This window comes from Capricornis sumatraensis, chromosome 23 (genome assembly GCF_032405125.1).
Source record: "Capricornis sumatraensis isolate serow.1 chromosome 23, serow.2, whole genome shotgun sequence".
NCBI lineage: Eukaryota > Metazoa > Chordata > Mammalia > Artiodactyla > Bovidae > Capricornis > Capricornis sumatraensis.
In genome coordinates, this window is record NC_091091.1 from 17,871,864 (window position 1) to 17,885,453 (window position 13,590).

Genomic DNA, 13,590 nt, shown 5'->3' on the forward strand with positions numbered 1-13,590 from the left:
TGGGCTTCGTACTCCCATGGGCCTACGTTGATTCTGTGTTAATGTTTTAATAGGTCTGGTTTAATCTTCAGCAGAATAATTCACCAATGGCTATGTATTTTGACTATTCAAAGGAAAGTTTCTGGAAACAATTGCTTCCAAAAAATTATCAAGGAACAAAAACACAAAGCATTCAGGTAAATCACACTTTTCCAGGTGTGTCTCTATGAAAGTTACCATTGGTTCTGACCTTAGAGTTGTGATAGCTCTTGTTACATTTATATAGCTGATTGCTTATTGAATGGTTTAGCAATATCATTAAAATCCAGTTTTCTCTGCCATCCAGCCTGACTTTGGGCTACGCTGGTCCTTTTCCTCTACTTGCAAAACAAGAATTGGAAGAAGGCATCATCTTAATTGTGAATTTAGGTTTTAGAGTAAAATTTTTTAAGTGTTCATCATGAAACAGAAAATATAACGTCCAGATGGTGTAATAAGTTCTTACTTTGACCTTGCACTTCTACTACACATCCATGACAATAATAAAGTATAAAAATTGAAAAACAAAAGGCTTATCTGGGCTCTGAACCATGATGGGTATCTCGTGGAATAGAAATAGGACAGAAACACCATCGGTGAACAGGGCCCAAAGAGGATGGGAGCGAAGTCTAAAAGTGAGTCATGAAATCCAGGGAACCAGAGCCAGTCTCAGTTTTTGAAGCCAGGACTGTGATGGAGCTTCTCTACTTTACTCCTCTTGAGAGAAGATGAGAAAGGTAAGCTGCAGACCCATTACCTGGAGCTCAGGAGTTAAGAGGCCTAAGTACAGATCAGAGTGTTAGGAACCAATCTAACCACCAGACGACTTGGCCAGGGACTCTGTGGTGTGCTCAGTATCACTTTGGGAAGACACCCAAATTCCATTGCAACAGCCGTTTCTGGATTGGCAGCCATGGTATATCAATGTGCAGGCAGTTGCAAAATTCAAAAACCGGGAGCTATGACCCAGAGGAAGCAAGAGAGGGGGGATAAGGGAAAGAACAATGGAAAAATAGGAAGAAGACAATTCACAGAAGCAGAAACTCCAGAGCTCAGCCTCACTTGTACTGAGGGAAATATTATTTAAAACAAAACATGATTTCACATGTATAAGATTGGGAAACATTTTTTTAAGTGTGATCATATCAAATATTGGCAAACAGGCTGAGAAATAGTGGGAGTGTAAATTGCTATAAACTCTTTGAAAATCAATATGGTAAGGTTGCTAAAGTTGAAAAAGCTCAACCTTTGATCCTCCAATTCAGCTTCTAAGTATGTACCCTAGCACAGAGAGACTAGCACAACAATGGTCATTACTGAATTGCTTGAAATAGGAAAAAAAAAAAAAAAAGACAATTTATCAACCAGAAAATGGGCACATAAGTTGTCAAGAACCCATACTGTGAAATCTTATACGTGTGTATGTGTAAGTCGCTCAGTCATGTCCGGCTCTGTGACCCCATACGCTATAGCCCACCAGGCTCCCCTGTCCATGGAATTTTCCAGGCAAGAATACTGGAGTGAAAAAAAAAAAAAAGAATACTGGAGTAGGTTGCCATTCCCTTCTCCAGGGGCTCTTCCTGACCCAGGGATCAAACCCAGGTCTGTTGCATTGCAAGCAGATTCTTTACTGTCTAAGCCACCAGGGAAACCCAAAATCTTCTATACAGTAATAAAAAAATATATGGAACTAATTTACTGTAGCTCTCAACTTGATTGTACATCCATGACATCAGAATCTCTGAGTGAAGAGCCCACACATTGGTGTTACTTAAAGCTTCCCAAGTGATTCCCACAGTTGGGAACCACTGACCTAGAGCTGTTGTATCAACATGAGTGAATATAAAAAATGTAATGTTGAGCAAAGTAAAGAAGATGTGAAATGACAGATACATATGAAATTTGAAAAATATGTGTTTATATATAGATATATAAGTGAAATTGCTAGTTGCTCAGTCATGTCCAACTCTTTGTGACCTAATGGACTGTAGCCTTGCAGGCTCCTCTGTCCATGGATTTCTCCAGGCAAGAATACTGGAGTGGGTTACCATTTCCTATTCCAGGTGGTCTTTCCAACCCAGGTATCGAACTAGTGTTTTCTGCTTGGCAGGCAGAAAGAATACCATCTGAACCATCAGGGAAGCTCATAGATACGTAGTGATAGTATAAAAGCTAGCATGAGAATGATAAACATCAAATTTAGGGTAAAGGTTACCTTTGGAGAGAGAAAAAAGGGAAATGAGATCAGGGAGCAGTATATAGAGTACTTTAAGTCTATCAGTAATGTTTTACATCTTTTAAAAAAATGTATTTATTTATCTGGCTGTGCATATGGGAACTAGTTCCCTGGCCAGGGATCAATTCCAGCCTCCCTGTGTTGGGAGGGCAGAGTCTTAGCCACTGGATCACCAAGGAAGTTCCTACATCTTTTTGAAAAATCTAAAACAAATGGAGGACTGGTCATAGCAAACACCCTTTTCCAACAACACAAGAGAAGACTACACATGGACATCACCAGATGGTCAACACCAAAATCAGATTGATTATATTCTCTGCAGCCAAAGATGGAGAAGCTCTATACAGTCAACAAAAACAAGACCAGGAGCTGACTGTGGCTCAGATCATGAACTCCTTATTACCAAATTCAGACTTAAATTGAAGAAAGTAGGGAAAACCGCTAGACCATTCAGGTATGACCTAAATCAAATCCTTTATGATTATACAATGGAAGTGAGAAATAGATTTAAGGGCCTAGATCTGATGGATAGAGTGCCTGAAGAACTATGGAATGAGGTTCGTGACATTATACAGGAGACAGGGATCAAGACCATCCCCCTGGAAAAGAAATGCAAAAAAGCAAAATGGCTGTCTGGGGAGGCCTTACAAATAGCTGGGAAAAGGAGAGAGGCAAAAAGCAAAAGAGAAAAGGGAAGATATAAGCATCTGAATGCAGAGTTCCAAAGAATAGCAAGAAGAGATAAGAAAGCCTTCTTCAGCGATCAATGCAAAGAAATCGAGGAAAACAACAGAATGGGAAAGACTAGAGATCTCTTTAAGAAAATTAGAGATACCAAGGGAACATTTCATGCAAAGATGGGCTCATAAAGGACAGAAATGGTCTGGACCTAACAGAAGCAGAAGATATTAAGAAGAGGTGGCAAGAATACACGGAAGAACTGTACAAAAAAGATGTTCACGACCCAGATAATCATGATGATGTGATCACTCATCTAGAGCCAGACATCCTGGAATGTGAAGTCAGGTGGGCCTTAGAAAGCATCACTATGAACAAAGCTAGTGGAGGTGATGGAATTCCAGTTGAGCTGTTTCGAATCCTGAAAGATGATGCTCTGAAAGTGCTGCACTCAATATGCCAGCAAATTTGGAAAACTCAGCAGTGGCCACAGGACTGGAAAAGGTCAGGTTTCATTCCAATCCCAAAGAAAGGCAATGCCAAAGAATGCTCAAACTACCACACAATTGCACTCATCTCACCCGCTAGTAAAGTAATGCTCAAAATTCTCCAAGCCAGGCTTCAGCAATGTGTGAACTGTGAACTCCCTGATGTTCAAGCTGTTTTTAGAAAAGGCAGAGGAACCAGAGATCAAATTGCCAACATCCGCTGGATCATGGAAAAAGCAAGAGAGTTCCAGAAAAACATCTATTTCTGCTTTATTGACTATGCCAAAGCCTTTGACTGTGTGGATCACAATAAACTGTGGAAAATTCTGAAAGAGATGGGAATACCAGACCACCTAACCTGCCTCTTGAGAAATCTGTATGCAGGTCAGGAAGCAACAGTGAGAACTGGACATGGAACAACAGACTGGTTCCAAATAGGAAAAGGAGTAGGTCAAGGCTGTATATTGTCACCCTGCTTATTTAACTTCTATGCAGAGTATATCATGAGAAACGCTGGGCTGGAAGAAACACAAGCTGGAATCAAGATTTCTGGGAGAAATCTCAATAACCTCAGATATGCAGATGACACCACCCTTATGGCAGAAAGTGAAGAGGAGCTAAAAAGCCTCTTGCTGAAAGTGAAAGAGGAGAGTGAAAAAGTTGACTTAAAGCTCAACATTCAGAAAACGAAGATCATGGCATCCGGTCCCATCACTTCATGGGAAATAGATGGGGAAACAGTGGAAACAGTGTCAGACTTTATTTTTGGGGGCTCCAAAATCATCACAGATGGTGACTGCAGCCATGAAATTAAAAGGCGCTTACTCCTTGGAAGGAAAGTTATGACCAACTTAGATAGCATATTCAAAAGCAGGGACGTTACTTTGCTGACCAAGGTCCGTCTAGTCAAGGCTATGGATTTTCCTTTGGTCATGTATGGATGTGAGAGTTGGACCGTGAAGAAGGCTGAGCGCCGAAGAATTGATGCTTTTGAACTGTAGTGTTGGAGAAGACTCTTGAGAGTCCCTTGGACTGCAAGGAGATCCAACCAGTCCATTCTGAAGGAGATCAGCCCTGGGATTTCTTTGGAGGGAATGATGCTGAAGCTGAAACTCCAGTACTTTGGCCACCTCATGCGAAGAGTTGACTCATTGGAAAAGACTCTGATGGTGGGAGGGATTGGGGGTAGGAGGAGAAGGGGACGACCGAGGATGAGATGGCTGGATGGCATCACTGACTCGATGGACGTGGTTCTGAGTGAATTCTGGGTGATGGTGATGAACAGGGAGGCCTGGCGTGCTGCGATTCATGGGGTAGCAAAGAGTCGGACATGACTGAGCGACTGAACTGAACTGAGGTGGTATGTATGTTGGGTGGATGTTCATTACATTATTCTCAGTGCTTTATCTGTATGTTTGACATAGTTCACAATATCGAAAAGAAGGAATGGTGGCTGTGGGGGAAAAGAAATCAAACAGTACCACAGTATATAAAATGAAGAGTTTCTTCTCTCTTCAGCATTTTTTCCCCACTCTAAGAAATAACCACAGTCAATAGTTTCTTGTGTATCCTTCTAAACATTTTCCTTGCAGACTCAAGCATTTATATGTCTGTAAAGTCATTTTAAGTAAGGGGAAATGTGCTTATCTCTCTTGAGCAAGCCACATTTACAGCATCCACACAATGCCTTGCTTGCCTATCCCAAAGTTGTGACCAAAGCATTTGGTTGCAGCCTCCTAGGGAGAGAACAGTATATTCAGAGATGAGAATTTTTGTTTCTTTTAATCATTCTCTTCTTAATTTAGATAACATTTATTGAGTGCTGCAATGGGTCAGCACTGTGTTAGGCACAGGTACCACAAGGAAAAAGAGTTTGATGTTGGGAAAGATTGAGGGCTAGAGGAGAAGGGGGCAACAGAGGATGAGATGGTTGGATGGCATCATCGACTCAATTGACATGAGTTCGAGCAAACTCCGGGAGATAGTGAAGGACAGGAAAGCCTGGCATGCTGCAGTCCACGGGGGTGCAAAGAGTTGGACAAAACTGAGCAACTGAACAGCAACTGTGTTCTTGGAGCTTGTGATCTAGAGGAGGAAACAGAAGGAAAAAGCACTTGGAGTAGAGAGAGAGAAATACCGCTAAGAAGAAATGAATGTGCTTTGGGGAGCACACAGCAAGAAACATGAGGGGAAGGGGAGCTTCAGGGGCTTCCTGGGGAAAAAAGTGATGACCAGCAGTACAGTGGGGAGGGTTGAGCAGCAGGAGCTGGTCTAGATGAAGATTAGTGAAGAGAGTAGTCCCAGCACAAAGCAGAAACAGCAGGCTTGAAGACCTGCTGTTTGTGTGTTAGTCGCTTAGTCATGTCCGACTCTTTCTTTGCAACCCTATGGACTGTAGTCTGCCAGGCTCCTCTGTCCATGGGATTCTCCAGGCAAGGATACTGGAGTGGGTTGCCATGACCTTCTCCAGGGGATCTTCCTGACCCAAGGATCAAACTCAGGTCTAAAGCATTGCAGGCAGATGAAGACCTGTGGGGCCAAGTGTCTGTCACAGAGCTGAAAGGCCAGCTTGGCTGCTACCAGAGGGTGAGTGGAGGTGAGCTGAGGTCCGGGTCAGGATTTGGGCATTTATTCTCCATTCAGCATCACCAAGGAAAGGGCTGCCGTTACCAAAATTGTATTTTTAAAAGCCACTCTGACTGAGAGTGGAAACTAAACCTTTTGTCAAGTTGAGTAATTAAACAGAAAACTCATAGTTGCATTTGACTTTCATCTTTACTGATGTCTTCCCTGTGGGTCAGTGGCCCTTGATCTTCTGCCTTGTCACACACATAACAGAATAAACCACCATTTGTAGTGAATGCTGTTTTTTTTCCTGTTAATCACAATTGAGAACATAAATTTGTGAGAGAGAAATGGAGTTACAGGGAAGTCCTCTTCAAGTTTCAAAGGTTATGAATTCCCTGAAAGGGGCCTTTGCCCAAATGGGAAATAAACTAACACTCCATAAACGTATTGGGTCAACATAACCCAGGCCTCTTTTTCAGGCCTGAAGGTGGTCTAACTAATCCACAGGAGTTGCCACGTTAGGGGCATAGGGCAGTATTTTGGAGGAGCAGACAGTAATTGAGGACAGCAGTCGGGATTTGGTTTACCTGCCCTGTCTGCAATAGTTGGTGACCTCTGCAAGATGATGCTGGGTTTTAAGCTTTACTTTCTCCAGTATTTCATCTTCTACCATGTTCTACTCTGGGCAAATTCACTGTATCTGAGCATATTCTCTAATCTAGTGGTTCTCCAACCATGGCAGGCATCATAACCCTCTGGAGGGCTTGTTAGAAAGCAGTGTGCTAGGCTGTACCCTCAGAGAAGGCAATGGCACCCCACTCCAGTACTCTTGCCTGGAAAATCCCATGGGCAGAGGAGCCTGGTAGGCTGCAGTCCATGGGGTCGCTAAGGGTCGGACACGACCGAGCGACTTCACTTTCACTTTTCACTTTCACGCATTGGAGAAGGAAATGGCAACCCACTCCAGTGTTCTTGCCTGGAGAATCCCAGGGACGGAGGAGCCTGGTGGGCTGCCGTCTATGGGGTCACACAGAGTCGGACACAACTGAAGTGACTTAGCAGCAGCAGCAGGCTGTACCCTCATAGTTTCTGAGTCAGTAGGTCTGAGGCTGCTGACTCAGCAACATTTTGCTGCGGGGGGCATCACATTTTGGGAGCCACTGACTTAGATCAGGACGTGATAGACTGAGCCTCCTCAAGTCACCCCTGAAATTTTCTGAGACCTAGAGTCCTAGCAAATGTTTCCTCCCTTACACTCATGAGGGGGAAGCATCTGTCCCTGTCTCTACAGAGCCTCTATTTCTCAGCTCATAAATATTCAACGTAAAGACTCTAAACCCAGTCCCACTCCTCCATTCTTGTCTATGTGAGCCCTGCAGGGCGTTTGGGTAGGAGGGAGGGGGTTGGAGAAGTCTGCTCCTTGTCCCAGAAAATCCAGCTCAGCGGAGCAACATGGGGAAACACAGTAGAGCCTTGCTCTCTGCTGTTGCTGGGGTGCCTGAAGCAAAGACTTGAAGACAGCAGAGACTGAAATGGACGCTGTGTGTATGCTTGCATGTGTGCACATGCACACCTGGGAACATGGAGGCCTGGCTCCTGCCTGCTGAAAGAAACAAAGGAGGAGGATGATAAACCATGTTAGAAGAGTAATATCTGGCCTTATTGAGCAATATGTGCCAGGCTTTACATGTATGACTTTATTTTAAAATCTGCATGACTCCAGGGAAGTAGATGCTCTTATTGTCCCTCTTTGAAAGATGTGGTAACCAAGACTCAAAGCGGTTAAGTAATTTCTCCAAGGTCACAGTTAATAAGCGGATGAGACCAGTATAGCTTCCAAAGATTGTCTGATGGAATGAATAAGTATGCCAGGTTCTTATTTGAATAAACAAACAGTAGAGCTGTCTCATGAGAAATATCTTCCGTAAATCCATTTCCCGTTCCCTGCCCTGGTGAAGTAGTATTAAAATCAAAGGAAACACTGTGATCTGTGTTAGCTTTGCGCCCCTATTATTGAGTGTTTCTGCCACATGAGACAGGTTTAGGTTGCCCCTCCCCATTATGATCAGCACTCCAAGGGGTGACTGATATCCAGATGGCCTCCCCAGAATCTTTTCTCACTTTCAGTTTTCTGTATTTCAGCCTGAAGAAATAATTTATTCTGATACTAATAAGAGCATGGTAGAAGATCTAAAGAACAGGTATGATCTCTATTTATATGCTATGATTATCATGTTTTCTCCCTAATCTCCCATTCAGCCACCCTTCAATTCTGTAACCCAGTCTCTCAAAATACCTATTAGACTCAGCAACAGAAGCATGAAATGGAGATTTAATAGTTCCATTGAGTTGTCTGCCTCTTGGCCCTTGCATAAAAAAATCAGCCCCTCTGCTATCCACAGTACTCCTTGAAAAAACATGCCAAGTTAAATACAGTTGCATCTGGACAACACTGTGGGCTGCTATTGGGAAGTTCTCAACACACATCTGTTGAGCCTTATAGTAATAATCAATAGCTAACACTTCTTGAAAGAACAACAGGGTGTGGTAAAAAATCCGAGCTGGGTAGTAGAAACATCAGTACTGTCCCTGGTAGCCACCCTCATATACGTACTCCACACACACAAACACAAACACACACCCTGAGGAGTTGCTCAGTCAAGCCTGAAGTGTCACAGCCTTTGCAGCAGACCTTGCTCCTACTCCAGATATGTCAGAAGCTTCTAGATCTGACTACTTCCAGTGACTCATGCTGACACAGCAGGCTGGCATGTAAGCTGCTACCAACTAATCAAAACTGAAAAGGACAGAAAGCATTTTGCCACTCCCTTTTCTCACTAGCACATGACCCCCACCTCTTACTCCCCTTCTTCTTCCCCAGCTCTTAACCAAAAAAAAAAAAAAAAAAAGGAAGAAATGCACTAGGGAAATTGTCTCCAACTTTTCGTTTTCATCAGAATTGCTTCTGGAACTAAATATAGGTGCCAGAGTCCAGGATCAGACCTGTTGAGCCACTATCTGGAGGATAGTGAAGTATTTTGATAGAGTCCTACAGGTGATTCTGGTGTGTAGCCATGACTGAGACTCTCTGCAAACTCAATACTGTATTAGACTCAGCCAAAAGGAGAGGCCCAGCACACAATAATCCTCTGCAGAGGAAAGGCTTCCCACCAACCAGCTCAACTGGGCTTCACTTTCTTCCTCCCTGGAACAGTTCCTCAGCAGGCATTGTTTCAGAGGCGGGGTAGATAGGTGAAACTCCCTGCCAGCATAGAGCATACATTTGGGGGAAATGATCAGATCAGGAGAAACTGATCATGATCAGATCAGGAGAAACTGATCATCATACTGATCAGTCCAGTGTCTCATTTCCTCCCAATTCCACTTGCTGGATTAACTGATCTAATAACCCCATTCCTACTAACATTACCCCAGACAAGATACCTGGGTTTTTATAGAGCATTTCTTGGAAACAAGACATCTTATGTCAGAGGAGGCTCTTGGAGAACAAGAATGCCAACCCAGTAATCAGACGGTAGCAAATCACACCTAGTAGGCAGCTGTCTACACACAGGGAACTGGAAGAAAGAAGTGCCTTTGAGAACTAATTGCTGGCTACCCCAGGAAGCATCTTGCTTCCTCAAGCCAAGCAAGAGCCTGATCTCTCTCAAACCAGATTAATATGGTTGATGGCAGATATCCCTCACCACGGAGGTCTGGTTTTCTCCTACATCAAAAATGTATCATTTTTGAAAATTGTGAATGACTATATATTTTTAAAATTTATTATTTTTATTTGGCTGTGTGGGGTCCTAGTTGCACCGTGAGTTGGGTCATGTGGGATATTTGGTTGCAGCTCATGGCCTCCCTAGTTGTAGCACAGGGGCTCCAGAGCGCTTGGGCATTTTACTCAGTGGGGGGATCTTAGTTCCTTGACCAGGGATTGAACCTGCATCCCTTGCATTACGAGGTAGATTCTTAATCACTGGACCACCCCACAAAGTATCATTCTCATACTTGAGTAAATGCGACAAAACTTTTTTTTCACATTTATTAAATGAGTTGCATTTTATCATAAAATGACCTTTGCATTCTTACTAATGCAAGAAATCCCCAGGGAATTACCCCAAAGTATTATTCTCATACTTGAGTAAATGTAACAAAACTTTTTTTCACATTTATTAAATGAGTCGTAATTTATCATAAAATGATCTTTGCATTCTTACCTTAGGATTGAAAGAATTCTGAAGTGTAAAATAATGGAATGGCGGCCTAAACAGCCAACACGTTGGAATAGACAGTGTACTTCCATTTTACGACAGATTCTTCCTAAGTTAGAACTTGGTACTGGAAGCTTTGTTTCATCTGAAGAAGAGAGTGAATTTGAAAGACTACTACAATTTTATTGTGTTTGTATATGATTTAATGCATTAATGACATTTGTTTTATCTATGATGTTAATTGCCAGATGATAGTAATCTTAAAAACCCCTGAGATATCTTTTATCTTAATCTCATTGGGCTTCCCTTGTAGCTCAGCTGCAATGAGGGAGGCCTGTGTTTGATCCCTGGGTTGGGAAGATCCCCTGGATCTGGTAGGAAAGGCTACCCACTCCAGTATTCTGGACTGGAGAATTCCATGGACTGTATAGCCCATGGGGTCCCAAAGAGTCAGGCACAACTGAGCAACTTTCACTTCAAATCCACTTATGTTTAGACCAAGACTTTTCAAATGTAGTGAAAAACTAGTACTGTGACCAGATTGCGTGACATTTTCTTGGAATCAGTTTTATGATACACAAACCACAAACTTTGGAAAGAGATGCCCAAAAGGGAATGACTTGCAACTAAGAAAGTAAGAAATGATCTCTAGATGGTAGTAATAGGATGGATTCCCTGTCCTTGGTTCTGGGCAAGAGGACTTCAGGTAAGCTTTAATTACCTTCCATAAGCAAATTATTCTCAAATTTATACATCATAGCCTGGACATCTGTTTTAACCTCCTCTCGTATATTCACCAGCACATTTGACATCATCCTGGATGGTAAAAAGGCCTATCAAACTCAAGTCCATAATCAAACATGGTAGGCATTTGGTGTATTTTGAAGTCCTTGTTTTCTTCCTGAGTTCTGAGAATCCTCTTACCTCCTCTTGCCTATGAATTGTTGCAGTAGTTTTTGGAAGCCCCAGCCTCCCAAGAATGATATTCCTTCCCCATTCCATCCTGTAGATCAGAAAATGTCCCCTAAAGAAATGTCCCCTAAATGTCCCCTTTAGAGAAAGCCTTGGGAAGAGGAAAGGAAGCTATCTGTTGAAAGTTGATACTTAGGCTGCCAGGGAGGGGTCTGCAGGCACTATTCATGAATAGGGAGGTAGTTGTTTTGTTTTGCTTTCTTTTTAATTGAATTAGGGGGTAAATAGATAAGCAAAGTATTATTAAGTATAAGCCAAGGTTTTAAACTTAGAGTTCCTTTGTGAAATTATCTGCTGTTTAATAACACAGATTCATAAATCTAGACTGAATCCTGTGGCTTGGGTTCAAATCCTGGCTCAACCACTCACTAACTTTGACCAAATTACCCAATTTTTCTATACGTTCTTACCCCATTGCACAAGATAAACAAGGATAAAACTAGTTAGCTATTTTGTGGTTGTGGTGAGGATTAGGTGAGTTGCTTAACCATAGCACCCAACACTTACTAAATGTTAACTATTATTTGTATTCCATGTGGCAATCATTGTGCCATTGACTTGGGGTCATGACAGTAAATGAGACAGACAACATCTTGAGCATTCACAGAGACAATGGGCTTGTTAGACCAGAAAACATGTAATTGCAGTGTAATTTATTAAGTAAGCTAAGGAAGGATAGTGTACTATGCAGTCACAAGGGAGGAGCACGTGAAGAGATTTAAAGATCAGAAAAGTAAGCAATCTGAGGCTTGAAAGCAGCTTATGATTGTCCTTTGTAAATTCTTTAATAGATAATTTTACCTGAGACCCATGTCCCATATCCTTTAATCCTGTCATCGGAGGAAATGAAAGTGAAAGTCCCTCAGTCATGTCCAACACTTTGCCACCCCATGGACTATACTGTCCATGGAATTCTCCAGGCCAGAATACTGGACTGAGTAGCTGTTCCCTTCTCCAGGGACTCTTCCCAGCCCAGGAATTGAACCCAGGTCTCCCCCATTGTAGGTGTATTCTTTACTAGCTGAGCCACAAGGGAAGCCCAATCCTGTCATAGATATCAATAAATATAAAGTAAATCAATGTGAAATAAATTCTTCCGAAATGCTCTTTCAAATCATTTATATGGCAAAGAATTTTCCTTCTTGGCAGCTTGCCATTGCAGAAAAAGTGCAAGTATGTGGAATGTTAAATGTGTAGACTCTGGCATTAGACAGACCTGGCTCGCTGCTCTCTCTGTAAAGTGGGGTTATAGCAAAACCTGCCTCAGAGCGTTGTTTGAGGGTTAATTATATATGTGAAGTATTTAGCACTGTGCCTAGAACATAGTACATGCTCAGTCACTTCAGTTGTGTCTGACTCTGTGTGACCCTACGAACTGGAGCCTGCCAGGCTCCTCTGCATGGGATTCTCCAAGGCAAGAGCACTGGAGTGGGTTGCCATACCCTCCTCCAAGGGATTTTCCCAGCCCAGGGATAGAACCTGTGGTGTCTCCTGTGTCTTCTGCATCCCAGGCAAAGTCTTTACCGCTGAGCCAACCAGGAAGTCCCCTAGAACTTGGTAAACACCCACAAAATGATAACTATTATTATTATTTTATGACTTCCATTTCTTTGAGGCTTCTGTAATCTCTTTTCATACAGTAATTCCCAACCACCTATATGATTGTAATGTGGGTTTATGTATTATTGTCTTTGGTCCAGGTCACAGGATTTCCTATCCAGATGCCATATACGGATGTACAGTCAGTTATTGATGCTGTGTATCAAACTGGCATTCATTCTTCTGAATTTCCACAGACAGAATTTGCTCTAGCTGTGTACATTCACCCCTACCCAAACAACGTCTTATCTGTGTGGGTTTATTTGGCTTCATTAGCTCGACATCAGTGAAAAGGAAAAAGACAGAAGGAGAAGATGGTACATGGGCCCCCAACCAGGAGACAGACTTTTCTGGTGCTTGAGATTTTTCTGTTTATCCTCAAGTCCAGACAAGCGTGAGCCCAATTTTTGGCTCACTTATAGAGTAGGGGACAAGACTCACTGCCTGAGTTTCTGGGGACAAGTATAAATGACCTCCTCATCAGAGACCACAGCAAGGAGGACCCTTCGGAAACTCTGGCGCCTGGGGTCACTGTCTACAGTAGGTTTATTCTGGGAAAGAAGCAATTCTGGCCTCTCTCTAAAGCCAGTGTTGCTCTAACACCTCCATCAAAATCACTTGGAAAGCCCTATTGAAAATGCAAGTTCCCACATCCTATCCAGGACCTACTGAATCAGGATCTCTGAGAGTACAGCTCCAGAACCTACATTATTTAAAACAAGCTTCCCAGGCAATTCTGTCAACCAGTTAAGAATGAGAACCCTGCCTTACAGAATGCTGTCATTACTAAAGTGAGACTGATAACTTTGAT

General features: G+C 42.6%; 1 protein-coding gene across 3 annotated transcripts in view; it reads left to right on the forward strand.

The window, feature by feature from the left end:
• Window positions 1-13,415, forward strand: part of CC2D2B (coiled-coil and C2 domain containing 2B) — a 92,158-nt gene extending 78,743 nt beyond the window's left edge. For 2 of the 3 annotated variants that reach the window (XM_068961676.1, XM_068961677.1), the window contains 4 exons: window positions 54-176; window positions 8,131-8,189; window positions 10,220-10,397; window positions 12,881-13,415. In XM_068961676.1, coding sequence (XP_068817777.1) covers window positions 54-176; window positions 8,131-8,189; window positions 10,220-10,397; window positions 12,881-13,069 — 549 coding nt within the window. In that variant the 3' untranslated portion in view covers window positions 13,070-13,415. The remainder of the gene's footprint in view (window positions 1-53; window positions 177-8,130; window positions 8,190-10,219; window positions 10,398-12,880) is intronic. The other variant, XM_068961678.1, reaches the window with a different exon arrangement.
• The last annotated feature ends 175 nt before the right edge of the window (window positions 13,416-13,590 follow it).